This window comes from Aplidium turbinatum, chromosome 7 (assembly GCF_918807975.1).
Source record: "Aplidium turbinatum chromosome 7, kaAplTurb1.1, whole genome shotgun sequence".
In the NCBI taxonomy this organism is placed as follows: Eukaryota; Metazoa; Chordata; class Ascidiacea; order Aplousobranchia; family Polyclinidae; genus Aplidium; species Aplidium turbinatum.
In genome coordinates, this window is record NC_137478.1 from 29,731,523 (window position 1) to 29,750,209 (window position 18,687).

At 38.2% G+C, this 18,687-nt stretch overlaps 1 protein-coding gene across 2 annotated transcripts; it reads left to right on the plus strand.

Annotated features, from left to right (window-relative positions):
* Positions 1–3,064: 3,064 nt before the first annotated feature.
* Positions 3,065–18,486, plus strand: LOC145774542 (WD repeat-containing protein 43-like). Of its 2 annotated transcripts, XM_082585807.1 has the most exons (15): positions 3,065–3,269; positions 7,484–7,621; positions 9,307–9,425; positions 10,072–10,192; positions 11,628–11,773; positions 12,697–12,864; positions 13,582–13,747; positions 14,084–14,173; positions 14,723–14,836; positions 15,584–15,712; positions 16,017–16,135; positions 16,570–16,633; positions 17,248–17,428; positions 17,932–17,999; positions 18,347–18,486. In XM_082585807.1, exons 1-15 carry the CDS (start codon positions 3,084–3,086, stop codon positions 18,419–18,421), a joined length of 1,884 nt encoding a protein of 627 aa, XP_082441933.1. In that variant the 5' UTR covers positions 3,065–3,083; the 3' UTR covers positions 18,422–18,486. The 2 variants fall into 2 exon arrangements, with proteins under 2 accessions (XP_082441933.1, XP_082441932.1); XM_082585806.1 differs by lacking the exon at positions 18,347–18,486 and having other exon boundaries at positions 17,932–18,172.
* The last annotated feature ends 201 nt before the right edge of the window (positions 18,487–18,687 follow it).

The following is an 18,687-nucleotide window of genomic DNA, read 5'->3' on the forward strand; positions in this document are numbered from 1 at the left end:
GGTTAACTTTAGGGCTGCACTAGAGTTTAATTTTAGGCTTCTGACAATAACATAATGTTAAATAATAGGTTGAAAATAGCCTAACATGTGGATAGCACCTTACCCATGGTACAAAACTATATTACTAATTAGCCAAGCACCTTAGGCGGTGAGATAGCTCAGTGGTAGAGCTCAACGCACATAAAATCGAAGGAACATCCCATCTAAAACTCTTGTGATGTCCGTTTAATCTACTGCGCAAGTGTCTGTAGTGAAGCGTGACGGCCGACACGTAAAACGGAGCAAAAAGAGGAGTTTCCACTCATTGTGTTATATCTTGTTGGTTGTGCTAACAAAAATGGCGGCGGGCGCACTCGAGTGGTGCCATCGCGGTGTGTGGAGCGTGAATGGGAATGACGCTTCTATTCTATTCTATTTCTATGGTCAGGACTGCCCTAACCCTCTCAGCCTTCCAGTGGTGCCAGATGTCATCATTGTAGCGGATTAAAACTTATCCGCACACTCGAACAGTTCTTTCATACTTGCTATTTTTCAGGATACTTTTAGAATTATTTTTGCTAAAATTTATTAACATTAGCTACAAGTCATAGAATATTGATAAATGTGAATATTATAGATATAGAAACAGGTGAACATCCATTTGACCTTTTTTAACTATTATTTTCCTTGTTTTGGCCTTTTTGTATTATTTTGGCTGACCTTTTCATTGTCCCTGGCAACCCTGATCGGCATGGCAAAAATCAGAATTGAATTGAAAAAGATCTTGGTGTTGGTGGTTTTGGTTGGTTTTGTTTGGTTGGTTATACAATGTTGCCATGGCTTGTGTTAACTAATAACACAAGATCTTGTGTTATTAGTTTTGATCTTGTGCTTTCCGATCGAATTTTGGCTAAATCTTGTGTTTTTTAATCAAATTAATCATTGTTACAGTACGGTAGGCTGCCAGTTTGAGTTTGGTAGAGAATTATGGACTGGAACTACAGTAAAAGGTTTTGGACTAACTAGGTTTCTGGTACATAGGCATATTGACAAATTTTACACATTTAGTTATCAAACCTGACAAGATTAGGTAAAAACTTGATCTGAAGAGAGTACCGTATATATGTGTTTGTTGTCAGACAAAGCTTGTAGTTTGTGTTAGCTTAGATGGGACCTGAACAAGGATGCAACCTAATTTGTACCCTGAACATTTTTTAGTGGTAATCGGTGCTCAGTTTAACTCCACTTCCGCTCACTGGAGTTGTATTTTTAGCTATTCCAACGCGTAAAAAATGTGAATTCACAGACAACTCGTATAGACAAGCATATTCTTTTAATTCCCTGTACGATAGATAGTCGAACAGGCAAAAGTTTTATGCATATTATTTTGTTGAAACATACAAATTCTGTTGAGAAGAGTGAAAATACCGATAATTCAATATTTACTTAATGGCAAACCTGAAAATTTGAATGGGATTGTGACCCACATAAACGTGCCCCAATTCTACTGATTTTTGGACCAGCAAAGATTCTTGACTAGTGGAACAATTTCACAAATCTACAAGTCAATAAGTACAAAAAAAGTAAAAAACAAGGGGGTTGTGTGCACACTACCCAGGATATGTTCAATGGGATGCTTATTCAGTTCTAAGCCAAATGCAAGTTTTGCCTCTATTAAACATCATATAAAACTCAATTAAGTTAAGTGTGATCAGATATTTACAAACATTGAAACAAACAATATCTAAAGCTGTAATAAATGCAATAGTTAAGTTTACACTATCAAATAAATATATATGCGGCATGCAGCTGCACTATCGTATGCTTCTGTAGTCTATTGGACCTCATATCACCTCACCACCTCATTGGACTAGAGGCCAGTTTGCACACAAATGGTCACACCCTAGTGTGTTTTACCTAGGTTACACTTTTTTTAGTATTTCATCCATAAAACTGCCCAAAATATCTAAAAATGCCATTTCTTTCCCATAAAATGCCTTTTTTAGAGCAAAGATGTCATTATGCAATTTTGGCTGCCCATGCATCATTTTAGACTGCAGAAGTGACTTCCTAAGACTTGATTTAGTGGGGTTAGACACCAAAATCATTAGCCTACACCCACTAGAAAAGGTATTATGGCTAATTTAAGGAATTTTGGCTCAGCGGCCACTAGAGCGCTTTTGGATAGGGGTCAAACGGGGTCAAAAAATGTTTTTTCAAATACCAATGTAAAAGATAGCCCAAACTGCATCTTTTGGCAAATGCACTAAGCTGAACTCAAACATTCGATTTTTTTGATCCACCCTATTTTGCACTCTGTGAGCGATGGCTATTTTTCTTTTTTCCGCGACAAATAAACTGATTTCCGCGACAAATAAAACGCGTGTCTATCACCACTTTGTAGTGCGCAAGAAGTGAAGAACTACTGTAAAAAATCACGCTGTCTAGAGCAGGCGATAAAGTGAACACTTTTTGACATTTCAAAGGCAGCAGCAGCAACTTGTAATAAAATCGCAACCACTTGTAGAGCTCCAACTAAAAGCAGCTTTAATCATTTAACCAAAGAATCGGAATCGGCAAATATTTAAGAATCGGCATCGGCAAAAATTTTGTAATTGGCACATCCCTAATGAAATTTAAAGTACTTTTATTAAAATGTCATGCGGAACTGCGTTTCAAAACATATTTGTTAATTCGACGTCTGATTACGCAAATAATTTCTTAATTTTGTGAAGGGTTGCTGTTAAATTATGTGAATTCAGCCAATAGCAGTAGCATCTTATGAAATATGAATACATCAGAGCCGGAGCTATTTTTCAAACAACTGGCTCCAGCTCCACTTAAATTTCACGTAGAGCTTCAGCTCTGTTGAAAATGCACAGCTCCGGCTCCAAAGCCCTGGTTATAATGTCCGCGTTTTGTCGCTTCTACCTTTTTCTAGACCTCTGTTATGTTTGTCATTTATTGTTTTTTCGTTGTGATGGTCAGAAATAAAAACAAACTGAACTGAATGGTGGCCATTGTCTTACCTCCAATATTTTTAACTGCAAAGATAATTTATGACAGGTGCATAGAGAATATTTTAATTGCCTTGTTATTACGTGATGTCATTTCACGAAAAAAGGTTAACTTCACTGGCTAGTCATAATCGATTAGCAGTATGCTCACCAGATGGTGCCATACATCTATGTGATTTTAAAACTGATGAGCGAAAACATCACCAACTCCAACCTATCGACTTACCTACAGTATGCACTTGTTTAACATGGATGACAGACTACACCTCACCAGTGAGTGATTTTGATTATTTAGTGCATCTTCAAAATGCTTATCAATAATGATTATTATATTTGCACCCTTTATGATAACATGGAGTATGATTATGTTTTTGCAGTGCTGCAACCTGCACCTACAAAGTAGCTTTTATGTGTATATACATTAGGGTGTTTCATTTTTTCACCATTTTTGAAATTCAAAATGCCTGGGGTCCCATCTGGTGGTATTTGGGGAAAAAAGTTTACACCCCAAATTTTTTTCAATTATGACGTCATATTGAGGTGGTCCACGAGGTTTGAAATTTTTGGGCCTCAAAATCTCGAAATTTGGCCGTATCTCCGGAACCACTCATCATAGATCGACAAAATTAGTATCAAAATGCGCAGAAGGGTCGGTTTCCTATACCTGATGTAGAGAATATTAAGGTCTATATGATATGCTTCAGAAAAAAAGTTATTTCAAAAAATCTGATTTTCGGTCTATTTTCACCTGATGAACAGAGATCAGGTGATCAAGATAATAAGTTTTTCTGTATTTTTCCACTCTTGGAAGCTGTTATTGCGTAATAATAGTCCTTGTTCGTTTTGCAAGAGACGAAATGGTAATAATTGAAGGTATTACTATTATAATGATGATGGCTATCCCTCGTCGAGGATACAGTATTATAATGTGACCGTTGAGGAAGAGGTATGCTGCTCAGTGCTCACCTGCTTTAGATTTTGATTAAGTGTCATTATGGCATTAAGGTCAAGTATTAGTAAGTCGATGCAAAACTTCAAGGAATCAGAGAAAAATGTGCTTCCCCTTAATTCAGATATAGTCATCACTATTTTTACTTGAGGAAGAAAGTATGGTAGCCGAAACTAATCCCAAGTTTTTGAAGTAAATACCCCATTTCAAAGATTTGAGAGATGAACTGCTGAAAGATGTAGTTGGCATATGAAACAAAGCTGGTCTTCCAGTGCTTAGCAAACAGAGAATTGAAGCCAAGTTAAAAGACGTGATAGAGAAGTACAATACAGCAAAAAAGAAAGAAATGAAACGCAGAGGTAATGACTCTAATGAGGTTAATCAAGAATGGTTGCAGAACTTGTTCGATATATGTGCATGTAAGTGAAGTGTTCGATCTCCGAAAATCCGGTTATTTTTCAAAAGAAACTCTCTTGCAGCTGTGAACTCGAAAACTGAGTCCAGCAGAAAGAAATCGCTTTCTTGAAAGATCAGCGAAAAGATCGAAAAATGTTTATCGGTGGCATAGATGTCAACCATGTAGAAAAGGCTTTGGAACAGAAAATCATAAAAGGAGGTGGGAAACGAGCAGTGAAGTTGAACAACCCAGCACTTCTGGCATACAATCTGCCAAAGCATCGGCACTACTATGTTCGAAACAGAGAAAAAGAAATGAAGCAGTTAGATGTCTACACAGTAGTGAAAGCGACTCTGATGAGGATATAAATTGGGAAGATGATAGGGAATACGAGCCTCTGAAACCAGCTGTTGGGAGAAAAGTGTACAAGAAAGTACATTCTTTTTCAATAAATGATAGAAGTTGTTTACTTGCTGATTGTAGGATGACTTCGGTACGCCAACAGTCAGATCTTATGAGATCGGTTCTTGGAAAAGACCAAATAGCTGCATCACCTTCGACAGTATACCGCCAACGACAAAAAACAAGAGAAAAATCTTTGATGGAAAGTGAGAACCTTCTCAACTCAGCTTCTACCATGCAATTATGTTATGATGGGCGCGTTGTCGATAAAATAGATCGATACGTTCTCTTGGGTCAACTTGTTGATGATAATGGCATGAAGCACGAAAGTGTGCTTGCTGTTAAATATTTTCCCAAAAGTGTGTCAGTCACTGCAGCACTGATTTTTGACACCATCATCCAGGAGGCTTGCAAAGTTCACCTATCCCAAGTATATTCACTATTCAGTCATGGCTGATACGACTGCTCTCAATACAGGAAAAAAGTCCGGAGTCAATACTCGACTGGTCAATTATTTTAATGATGAAGTTGGTCATGATATTCATACGCTTAAATGCATGTTCCACATAAACGAAATATATCTGTCCCATGTCATGTCTTTTGTGGACGGCGCCAAGAAGGGTCCCGGAGCAATGCAAGATGGGGCTTTGCTTAAGCAGATAGCAAGACTAGACAGGCCCAGTACTGAAACCTTAACACCAACTATTATTACGCAATAACAGCTTCCAAGAGTGGAAAAATACAGAAAAACTTTTTATCTTGATCACCTGATCTCTGTTCATCAGGTGAAAATAGACCGAAAATCAGATTTTTTGAAATAACTTTTTTTCTGAAGCAGATAGACCTTAATATTCTCTACATCAGGTATAGGAAACCGACCCTTCTGCGCATTTTGATACTAATTTTGTCGATCTATGATGAGTGGTTCCGGAGATATGGCCAAATTTCGAGATTTTGAGGCCCAAAAATTTCAAACCTCGTGGACCACCTCAATATGACGTCATAATTGAAAAAAATTTGGGGTGTAAACTTTTTCCCCCAAATACCACCAGATGGGACCCCAGGCATTTTGAATTTCAAAAATGGTGAAAAAATGAAACACCCTAATATACATACTATTTATGGTGAATTTTTTTTCAGATGAATGCTGCTTTCATAAAATTTTCATTTTTTTAATATTTGTCAACTTATTCTATTAATGGAGTCATGTTACACTGTATCAAATAGCCATTATCCAATATCGTTTGAAGTTTTTTTTTTGGTTAAACCCTTACCATCTCTTTTTTATGAAATCAATCAATAGCCTATCACCAGTATAGTCAAGTGGGGTAAAAAAAAATTTTTTTCAAAAAGGTTGTCCTAGATTTTTTAGCTTATCAAGTATGACCACTAAAGTTGGTCACAATATGCAGACCATGTATGTCTATCATCCCCCAATGAAATTTTTTAAATCCATTAACTGGTTTGGAAATTATGCCCAAAATACCTGAATATTTTTTACCCCAGCTTTGGGGTAAAAAAAAATTTTCATGGGGTAAAAAAAACACCTGTTAGTATAGCAGCTTCTTCTTCTTTATTATAATAATATTGCTTTCATATGTTTTGCTATTGATTTCATATGTAATGTAAATGATTCTCCACCAGAGGAAAGAAGCTTTGTGTAACTCATAAATCAAGGACTGTGAGAGATGCTGAACCCATACTCGGAACTGACCGGATGGGTCATGATGATGATGTAAACGATTTTGCCCAAAATTTTTGTATGCACTTTTTATTAAAATACACATTGTGAAATCGCAAAGTCTCATTACTGTAATAAAAACAGCAGCAAGACAAAAAACTGTGTCTAGTATACTTATGCACGCCATCCTGAATTTTATCTGCAGCTCTGGTTTGAACAAGCAAGTGGGCGATTAAATTTCGCGGATTGTGAATCCTAAAAAGTCAACCAGCAGTTTGTGAATGAACATACAACTAAAAAACAGCAGACAGGAAATAAAACAACAGTTTGTGTATGTATGATTGTATGTGTTGTGCACTATCAATCAATGGATCGCTCTGTACTCTCAATCTGCGCTATTGATCGACTAACCTGCAACGCTAACCTTAACCTCGGACCCCCAACTCCAGAAAACATCAATTGATTGTGCATAACACATGCATACATTGGCACTGATGCATCCAGAAGTTTGTTTTTGTATTTTTTGGTGATATACTGCTTGGCAGTTGACATAACACCAATACAAAGCCCAAAAAATCCATAAAATGCACTTTTTTTTTACCCCAAATCAACGAATTTTATTGGGGTAAAAAAAAACACCTCAATAATAATTTACACAAACATTTGGAGGCCCTAGTCTTTTTTGCATCTAGTAGCCCCACAACATAGTACTCACAATATAACATTAAAACATTCATACTACTTATCACTAAAATTTAGCAAAAACCTTTAATAAACTCCTCCGAACCTTATTTTGCACCCTTCGCTGGCAATATTTACTCTATTTAGCATAGCTCTTCTTTGTCAAATCCAATCTTTTTCCTCTACCCCTCAAAGTAATCTCCAAAGACCACTTCAACAGACACTAAAAAAGTTGAGTGAATATCTACTCATTTTAGATGTGAGATGGTAAGTGTTTTTTTTTACCCCAATAACCCCACTATTTTTTTTACCCCACTTGACTATACTTGTAAAAGCAACTTTGTATCATAATTATGTAATTTGTCATAATTCTCAAGGGATCTGTAGCTTGCAAAAAGAAATTTCGCACTTCCAAAAGCCAATATTCAAAGTCAAATGAGTTCATTGCTATTGGCTCAGCAGCTGGTGATATTCTTTTACTCAATGCTTGCAAGAGGGAAATTGTTCAAAGATATGTAAGTACTAAATCATGTAATTGCAAAGTGCAAGGCTTAAAATGGGTTCATTTCACCTCTAAATTTATGAGGTCGTTTCTAGCAAGTTTTCTTTTTCAGCAGATTGCTCATGCTTGATAATCTGTGATCTCCTTCATTAAATGCCTTCATGAGAGGGATCTTGCAGACTATTTTTGGGAAATATGTTGAACCAACGTATAAATGATGAATTTTTCTGTCTGTATGCATGAAAATCTTAACAACATTATATAATATCATAACTGAGATAGCACCTGCATCTCGCAACATTTATATATAAAAAAAAATTCAATAATTTTAAAATGCCTAGTTCACATTGTAGTACAATTGAATCATTGAAAATACCGTACGTGCACAGTTTTGAAATATAAATTCACCTGGGATGAGAAAATTTGATGCTGGTATGTATTGTTAAAACTTTGTCGTTGCTCTACCATGGCCTACTGAAACACGGCTGAGTATGTTGCTACATGAGAAAATTTTTTAGAGTCTGTTACAAGTTATAATTGTTACAAACAAACCTGTCATTGTCTGCCTTTTAGAAATAGGCTTTGCAAAAAAGCAGTACAGTGCTTGCATCTGGATATATTTTAGGCGTGTTTAGCCAGGGATTTAATGTAATATGTTTAATGAATATGTAAGACTTTTCAATTGCAACCTGTAGGTATTCTCTATTATTTGGTATATATTATATATTCCTTTTGGTGCGATTCCATGTTCAATTTGAAATATCAAGGAATTTTGTAGATTTTACTTTATATATAAGCTGTTCATGTCATCGTCATGTGCAAATTTAGATGTTAGTTTGTTCTGTTTTTTGCCAAGTTTAAATTTCCAAGTAAAATATGGCTATTGGCGACATGTCCGGCATGCGAAAAACATAACTTATTATGAGACTACCTTCAGGATGCAGTAGGAAAGTCTTACAAATTTTTCATTATTATTGCGGAAAAAGTGACAGGTTTATCATGGCTGTGATTGTAACAATTAAGACTCTTAGAAATATTCCCAAATAGCAACATATTTGGCTTTGTTCTAGTAGGCTGTGGCTCTACCTTTGCAGTTAAATTTTTTTTGGTAAAATTGTACTGGGTATATGTATTAGTATTAAAGTACCGGTGGGCACAAAAATCTTTCAACTCATATTTAGGCTCAGCTTGGTGTTACAGAGAATTACACCAGGGCTTCCCAAACTATGGGTTGTGACGCCAAACGGGGTCGCCGGGTCGCAATGCATAATTTTAGGGCCGCCAAACAAATTAAACTGGATCAGGACCAACATTGGGTAGTTTGCAATGTGAAATTTCCATTAAGGGCTCGCATAGTCTGAAACGGTGTGGTGCAGTAAAAAAAGTTTGAGAAGCCCTATCGTATAGTTATAGTATATAATGGTATCACGAACCAAGATGCAACCCAACAATTAAACATTTCAAGTACTATATATATCATATTATATGGTAAATAAAATCAGCCAGATAACTTATATGTATAATATACACAGTATAATTTATTGATAAAGTTATATCAATAAAATGTTATACAAGCTACCTGGCTGATTTCATTAACTTATAACTTGAATGTATAGGCATGGCCTATATACAATGCATTCATAGTCTTGGTGAAAAATTGTTCTAAAAATAAATTATTACTTGATCATTTTTTGACAGAACAAAGGTCACAGCAGTCGAGTCAATTGTATTTCTTGGGGAAAAGGAAATACATTCTATAGTTGTTCCAGTGATCGCCATATTGTGGAATGGTCATTAAGTGATCCAGCACACAAATAGTATGTGAAGTTATAAATTTTGAAGTGATGCGGTTGCACCAGCGTACGCATTCTGGAATGGCTGACTTAACGTGGGACAATTGCCCATACCCGACCTGTCACAGGGACGTCTCACCTCGAGACAATTTGGCCAATTACTATTTCATCCAATATCTTACCTTGTGCAAATATTCCTGTTTGCCAGTGTTGAACTATCATCACAGTTTATTTCATTAGACAATTGTTGTGACCCAAAGGTTATCCAATAGATACAATGTCCTAAGCAACGTTGTGCTCATACTTAGCTAGCAGTGCTATGCTGCCGATTCATAAAGGTTTATTTAGATTTTTGAGACCCCCATGAACTACAGTATAAACAGACATAACTCAGCAACAACACTACATTTAACATTATAAAAAAAACATAAGCGAACCTTTTCGGCTAGTCATACAGCCCATGAACTACGGTACTGAAGGAGTGGCAAGATTTTTTTTTGCAATATTTTGCTTTAATTATTTTGTGTTCTCAATTGTGTAACTGGTAGCGCAGTAACTGGTAACTTAACAATTGTTACAAAGTAACAGTAAGTGTAGGTGTATGACATATGCATCCTGTGGTTGACCTTTTTATCTCTTGCAAATTAACAATTATTAATCGCTTTTGCAGCAAATGGAAGGCCGAAAAGGGAGAGATTTACCATATTGCTGCTGGTCCTTATTTAAAAACGATGTTGTCTGCTGGAAAGATGATTAAATTGTGGGATTTGGAAACCAAGCAGCTTTTAAGAGTAATAGCTTCGATTTATTTGTATTTCACCTCATATTTATCTGATTTTATTAAGTATTTTTTTGAAATAATGCTTCAATATTATATAAACAAAGTTACAATTAACGAAACGTCGGTGAAGCAATAAAACAACCCGTAAGTTTTTACTTTTAAACGTTGCGGCTATGCTAGAAAAGATTACAATCGTAATAAACATTCAAACTTTTCAGTATGCAAAGTTGCTTTGCCGCTCATGTCATGTTATTCCGTGAACAAGTTTTCATGATGTCACACAATCCGTCTATAACCCTGTAGATCTGTACCCCTCCACATAGCAAAAACACGATATAATATAGAGTATATTTAGTATATTAATATATTTAGTCGTTGTGTGAAATTCTGTGAAATGTCTTTAAATTAACTTCTCAAGTAACACTATTCAAAGAGTGGTTAGGGCTCTATTGTCTTTTTGTCACCGATTGGTCTGTTCGAAACGAAATCAAGACAAATAGTTTAATCTTTTGCTTCAAAACGAATTTGATTGTTTTTTCTAAAGCAGGAAACATGCACACAAAACCATCGGTAGGGGCAATAATGTACGTGCTCTGCTCACAAATAACATACCATTCTCTGAGGGTAGCAATGTCTTTTAAGGTGCTTTTTACGCTACAATAATTAAATCAGCTCATATTAACGGCGACTTGAGCAAACACCCTAATGTGTGCAGTGTGCAATATATTTCTCAAGAACCATGCAGGCCTCCAGGCTCCTTTAGTTTTTCGGCGACCAAGCATGACTTACCGGAGCTTCTGCCCGGTAGCCAAAATAAAAAAAATCGCGTTTTTAAAAATCCGTTGAATAACATCGTGTTTTTGCGTTGACTCAGGTAGGCAAAGCACTGAAAAATATTGCAGTTGTATTTACATGCACTGCTCGAATTTCCATAGGTTGACAGACGACAGTCATTTTATGAAACTTGTTTCAGCATATTTTTCGTCGCCGTGTGAGAGATTTTGCCTTGCCTGTGAAAATAGGTTGCGAATGTAACTGAAGAAAAACAATTTTGAAATACGAACGCGAGTGGAGAAAAAAGTTGCAAATACCAAAGGAGATAAAAAAATGTTGACTTGTGAAAGCCGGCGACCAAACATGGCCCACTGGAGCGGTAGTTTTGGGGGCCATTTACATCTTGGCGTCCTGGCTTTGAGGCCTGCCATGTGTGCGTGAACATTTTTAAAGTTTGCTGCAGTGTTTGACTTCACTAGAACGGTGAATCACTAGAAGTGTTTGACTTCACTAGAACATAAATAATTTGGCAAAATTGAGAAGTAATTAAATTGGATTTAAGTTTAGGAAGTTAACTTGCAGCTATGTGACGACTTCGTTGCACTGAATACTTCAGCACAGAACAAGATATTGTAACCAGAAGCTAAAAAGCTGCATTTTTATATTTGCAGAAATATGCTGGTCACGGCACACCAGTGTTTTCACTTTCATTTTTAAGCATTTCTTCAATATCTTCGCAAGAAACCAGTGGCCTTGAATTGGTGGATGGGTTGTATTTTCTATCAGCAGCAGCAAAAGATAAAACTCTGTGTGCTTGGTAAGAATTCACGCTTGTTAGGTGAGATAGCAGCATGTTTTTGTCAATGGAATGCAGGTGTTGTCTGCCACGGTGCACTTTACCTGGCTTACAAAAGCTGCCAGGCGTCTCGTCAATGTAAAACAACACTTTTTTGATAGTTGGTGAATGAACTAATTATTAAAAAATAAATACAATATCTACTTTCCCAATTGACTTGTAAAAACAAACACATTCTCACAGCAACAGTGGCTAAAGGTTCTTTACTTTTCTCGCTGTTGATAGCGTTTAAAAATCACCAACCAGTTCACCTACCCTCTTGAAATGTTTGAAATTAGTAGTCACCCACAATCCGAAAGTCCAGTAAACCTGCATAGCTTATAAATGTAATTTCATAACCAACTCTATTGATTCAGCATCCGTGTACCACCTTGGATCAGGTCTTGCATTTTGACTAGGTTTAAAATTGCTCAAAAAAAAGTGGAGGCTACACCTTTATGGCGAATTGTAATTGCTTGCTGGTGCGGTGCGGAATGGCCCGTTTCGGCGAGTCCGATTCGGCGAGTCCAATTCGGCTAGTCCGATTCGGCGAGTTCCCTATTTGGCAATTTTTTTTAAATTAAATTATCGGGTACCGTAGCCTAATTATCATTGCCGTTTTAGGGTTAGGGTCTTTTTTCAACGGTTAGCGATGTATTTCAACGTTAAAACGATGTAAATGCGGCAATGATAATTAGGCTACGGTACCCGATATTTAAAAAAAAAATCAAAAAATCGCTGAATAGGTAACTCGCCGAAAAGGGCTCTCGCCGAATCGGACTAGCCGAATTGGACTTGTCGAATCGGACTCGCCGAATAGTAGCAGACCCGTACTGGTGAGTACTCAGTCATGAAAAACGCTCCTTTTTTAAATTACACACCACATATTTTTGTTATTTTTTCAGGCAAATAAAAAGTCAAAAGCACAAGAAGACAGCTACTTGTGCGTTCTCTCTTCCTTCCAACCCGAGTCTGACTGACGTGTTGCCTGCGCAGACGTCTGATAAACCTTCACAAGTCCTCGCTGTTACCGACGATCAACAAATCCTGTTATTTTCTCACGTACTAAATGGGTAAGTTTGTGCAGTTGTTCAATGTTCTGTTGATACCTCGTTTTTATTCAAAAAGTTTTGTGCATCTATCATATTAAAGAAATAAAACAGAGTAACCTTAGCTGGTTTAACATCCTTTTTTTCACACAAAAATATAACATAATTAAAATAAACTCAAACGTTTTCGACACGTATGTGTGTCCTCATCAGGAATTAAATCTGCAATATACATAAATGAAAAATCGTAAGATGAATTTGACTTAAAATTAAGCTCTATCATATTAATAATAATGCTGTGTGTTTTTGTATAGGGCTATTTCAACCGCAGGCATGCGTTGCTCTTAGCGCTTTACAAAGCAGACTGTGTTATCGCAGCCGAGTACATGATTAATCTGAATCTATTCTTTAGCTGAGTGCAGGAGTAAGATCTAGTTCCACTTTTAAAAAGATCTTGCCATGGCAAGGCATCGAAACCATGCTTTCAGATTCGGACATTTTAACTACGAAACTAAGCCACCTAATGGTGTGCTGGCTGTAAAAGACAATTTCTAAATTTCATCCATGTTCAACATCATCATCATAATCCATCGTCGGTTTGTTCCCCACTAGTGGGGGTGGCCGATTGTTTCCGCGCAGCAATTGTTTTAATCCCTTTTCTCCATTTCACCCTGTCCCTTGCATCTTCCTCCTTCAGTCCGACTTTTTTAAATTCATTCTTGTTGTTTCCACGTTCAACAGACATACGAAAAAACCATTGGTGTCTACGAAGTCAATTCAAATAGTTACTGAAAATTCGAACCCGCTGAATGTGATCTGCGCGTCATTTAAGAAACATCCGACAGACAGTGTTGCCATAGTCAACATCGCATACGGGGACGTTGCTGGAGTTGCGTTTGAACAAGTGGTGAGCTGTTCCTCTCTTCTGTTGCTTTAATTTGTGGAACAAGATGATCAGTTATCATCATCATTTGATCTACAGCGAAGCCAATCGAACGAAACGTTTTCGGCGTGACACTTTACCATCGTTACGATATATAAACTGTCCACTTCCATCTGAGAAACCTATCTGTTATCAACTATCTACTTATGGTGCAGCAAAACTTTTCTCAAACTTATGAGTTGTGGGTTCGTATACATGTGTTGTATATACTGTTGTTTAGGTGTGCATACAAACGGTCACAACAGATTGTTGCAGATCTTCTATTTACATCGCTTCTAAACAAACGTCAAATATTTTTAGAATATCAATGACCACCCTGAGTCCGACATTGTCCTTGTGCGGGAAGACCCAGCAGAGAGGGAAACCTTAATGGACCACGACAAATTAAAGGTGCTTAAATATTTTATCGAAATGGAGGTAGCATTATGTCAAATAAGTGTGTTTCAGTGGTTCTCAACCTTTCAGTAGTCACGGAGCCTTTTTATAGAGTTGTCAAACCTGCGTCCTGCAGGCTTCAAAAACGATTTCAGCGACCTTGAGGAAACATTTTGCAAAATCTGAAATGCGGTATTTTTTCAATACATGTGCATTCATGAGCCCACAAGGGGCACGTGAAATCCAGGTAGAGCAACACTGTCATACGGACAAATGAAGTCAAGCTTGGTGATATATTTCTCTCAAGGACAATATGGTATCGCTGCTTCTAGGCTACCTTTTTCTAGCTGCTTACTATGCTTCACATATATTGTGTTTGCTTTGATGGTCAAAAGTAAAAACAAACTTAACTATTACGGACGGTAGCTAATGTCAGACTACTTTGGTTAATTCACAATGTAGATACTAACAACCTGTTTTAAAATCGTCAAATATCCCACTCTTGCTAATGTGTTGATGAGAAGCCAAAGAACCGCTTTGTTTAACCAAGGCATTGTGACGTAGGGGCACGAGTTGACGAACACAAAAGCAACATCGGCCCAGTCTGTGGAAGTGGAGGCTTCTGGGGATGAAAAGTCACGTCGAAAAAGAAAAAGCAAACTTCCTTTAGAAGCACAGGTACGTGGTAGTGTTTTGCCAGGCCAACTTGTCACTGCGAGGTTTGGTCACAATGTGATGTTGTGGTCATGTGATAAAAGTCTCAGCTGCAAGACCGAAAAAACTCTATTCATAATGTGCTCAAACAATCCCTTTCTATTTTAAATTTATTGTTTTACGTACGTGACGTCACAAAATGGGAATTTGTGCACTGTGCAGTGATGTGTAACAGCTAAGTCACTTGGCACTGCAGATTTTGAGCATTAGAGCACCCAGAATGTTGCTCGTATTGACAGGGTGATGTCAACCGCCCCCCGAGAGGGGCCAACAGCTGTTTGGGGCCCACTTATTTTGGTCTGTTTAATTTTTTTAAACTGTAAAACGAAAAGTGCTGCTACAGAAGCTTGATATAGCAATGCAAATATGAGCTTGATCATGCAAGCTCGTATTTACTGCTTTCCAAACCCCGGCTGGGGACCCACCTCCGTCTAGGGTCCACGCATAAATTTCCCTAAATTGAAAGAGTTTACGGCTCTAACCTTTCTCGTCCTATTCTCAAGAGCCGTCACTAGACATAGGGGCCCACTAGTGAATTTCTGGGGGGCTAAGATAGCGCTCACACGACCCTAGCTATTGATGTCGTTGTCAAAATAATGCAACTGTGAATGTGGAAGACCTTCATTAAAACTTTGGGCTGGTTTGATTTCCGATAGGCTTCTGTTAAAAGGTTGTGTTTTCAATATAAAAAAAACAACTTTACATTTATAGCTGACCATAGAAGAAAGGCTGCAAGCTTTAAATCCGGACAAGGGGACAATTGAGGAACAGCCTTCTGCCCTGGAGTGTGCTGCATTGCTCACACAAGGATTACAGGACAATGATGAAGCGGTTATAAATGTGAGTATTTTGTATGACGCGTCTCCACGAACTTGCACGTCATCTTCTGAATACAATTGTACAATTTTGTGTTTCCTACCTTCTTGAAACCAAATCTATCAATAGCAGAATAAATTGCTTAGCTTTAGTATTGCTTTCTCTCTCTTCAACCCCAGTGCTTCTCAACCCGCAATACTTTTATCTGCCTCTCCACTCTCCAGTAATATAAACGTTACTTATTTGCCGGCCTCCGTATTACAACTCAAGTTTGATGTTTTGGTCTTCTACCCATGACGTAACCTCATTGTTAACTCTTCTATTACAGCAAGTGTTTCAATTCGATGACGCAACGTTGATCGCCGACACGGTTCGCTTGCTTTCCCTCTCTGTCATCATTCCTTTTATCAAAGAATTATCAAGGCGACCACAAAACACCCCTGAAAGGTAACCCCCTCTAGTTACGCTGATTGTGACCAGGGCTGAGCAAATATTTCTTGTGCAGTCGGATTTAGTGCATCCTCAGTTATAGTCTCAAGCTTTTTTGTTATTTTAACGCACGTTTTAATTCAAATACAAACTTACGTAGTGGTGCAGGGAGAAATCATCCTTCGGGGAGTAGGGCGGTGTAGTAGTGCCAACATCTGGAGTCAAAAATCACACTGCAATGACTTGAGAATCGCCTAAAGAAGGAGTCTTCAATAAACGTTAAAATTTATACATGAAACAGCAGCAGTTGGGTTGCACTGTGACATACGAGAGATTTTCTTTGGAGAGCAGGCAACGCCTGGCTTTGTGTGAACAAAAATACGGTTTAAATGGCTTGAAAAATTTTGGAGTATTTCTCTGGTTTCTATAAGTAACTATTTCTGATGTTCCAGATGTCTGATTACCGCTAAATGGATGAACGTTGCTTTGGACTGTCATTCCGCATATATTGGAACCGTAAGTACTACGATAAAATATTTATCGATTTTTGTTCCACGTCGTGGGCTTTGTGCAGTGTACAGACGACACAATGCGTATAGACTAGAGGCTATTATTACGTGACACCCTCAAGCACCAGAAGTGCAGAAATCATAGTATTGTATTATATAGGTTGGTGATAAAGGCCATAATAGAGTACGCAGTCTTCTTTTTATTGTCGCACTTGATTCCAAGCATTGACTGCCTCTTGCATGAAAAGTTTCCACGATTGTCTGTTGTTTGCTTTGTGTATTAGGTGTATGTTGGTGTTGGTTTTGTCGGTTTGTTGATTTAAGCAGGTTAATCTTTGTCTGCCTTGGGCAGTGGGCACACTTCCCTTCAATTTTGCCTGTGAAGAGAGATGTTCTAATTTTCCTTTTCGCAGCGCGTGTCCTAAAAATCGTACTACTCAATAGGGTGATCAAAAAACGAGGAAGTATCGTATGATATTCAGACAGCCTCGCTTCGTATAAAAACTTCATGAACCTTTCTCTACCGTCACGACCATTTTCACGTCATCATTTTTTATTTAATTTTGTAGAAGCAATGCGACCAATGTTGTTACCCACTGACGTCATGGCCTTGATTTTTAGTTTCCTGACGTCATTGAGATGTTAGCTGGGCTTCCGAGCCTAGTCGGCGTACGCTCTGAAGTCCACAGGCGCCTGCTGCTGACGGAAGGGAAGCTAGATCTGATCATGAGCCAAATCACAACCAGACGGACTCAAGCTATGAAGGAAAGCAACAACGAAGCTTTATATGTGTTCGAAGACGGTGAGAGAAAAGCTTGTGACAAATGCTTCCTTTGAAAGAACGTTTCATTAGAGTGTCAAATTATCGTCCATCACATTTGACTATTCTATAACTGTCAAGTAACGACGGTTGAACTTGTGGCGAGAGCAGCTCAACAGCCCTCGCTAGCATAGTTGTTCCTTTCTACATTGATTTCAAGTCTGCTTGTGTTGAATTGATTGAGAGCTACGCCGTTCCCAGCTGGCGAAGTGATCCTTTTATTATAGCTTGAACACCTGTAGGCGTAGAATCAATGAAAAAAGGACCAACTTAGCTCGCTGGGTACGGTCTTCAAGAGCAGCTCTTCGTTGAGCGGCTAGAAGTGAATGGTTTGGTGCATCACACACTCTCAACTTTGGTAGTTCGGTCTCTATAAGTTTATGCTACTGCCAGAGTACCAGGATTGGGCTTAAGATAGTTTCTCAGTCCCCGAGTAGACATTTCCTCCAACCTCATAGCATAAAGTCGATGTGTTTTTGTTGCAGAATCTTCTGATGATGAACAGGAAGATTACATGGAAGGTGTTATGCCAAGCCAATCGGATTCCTTTGAGGTAAGGCTCACTAGAATTCAGTCTTGTCTATGGCAGACCTTGTCTGCCGTGCGTTTGTTAGAGTTGAAATCCACTTGGTGTTGTAGCAAAGTTTCTCCGGATGTTGGTTTAAGGTTTGACAGCGTTAAGGTGATTTCTCCGTCTGCGCTATAATCGATGGGACGCTGGTTCGACACCGCTCAAGAGCATGTGGTTGTGTTTTTGTCAAGACGCTTCATGCATGTGAAGGTATAAGTTGAGATTGGCTTCCTTGCCTTCCCGTCCACTGAACAGAAATAGTACGGTAAGAGATTTGCCTATCTGAGGCTGGCGGCTAACATTTCACAAGCACTCCTCCTACATTGCAGGAGTGGGATGATTTTAGTGACGCGGAAGACAAGAACGTCACCGGTAGCGAAGAACTGATGCTCGACGAAGGATGACGTTGCCGATGACGTCAGACCACGAGGCTCATAAACGAGAACCCGCCCACTGTGAGAGGGCAATCGTCTCTACAGCCAGAAATCCTCCATGTGGTTGGGAATGGGGCGATAAGAAATCTTGTTATTAAATTTCTCTTGTGACTGTATGCAGCATCACAAACGAGCACGATGGCGTAACATAACTGCTTTGTCTGTCATCATTTGTGATCGGGTGCGCCTTGTTAATTGGGCTTATGCAACAGACGGGCAAATGGTTCGCTAATAAA

Excerpts from the sequence above, each read along its gene's own strand:
- LOC145774542 (XM_082585806.1), top strand. The coding sequence starts at position 3,084 with ATGTCATTTCACGAAAAAAGGTTAACTTCACTGGCTAGTCATAATCGA. Across the intron at positions 7,622-9,306 it reads GGGAAATTGTTCAAAGATAT|AACAAAGGTCACAGCAGTCG; the intron begins GTAAGTACTAAA and ends ATTTTTTGACAG. Across the intron at positions 14,837-15,583 it reads AACTTCCTTTAGAAGCACAG|CTGACCATAGAAGAAAGGCT; the intron begins GTACGTGGTAGT and ends TTACATTTATAG.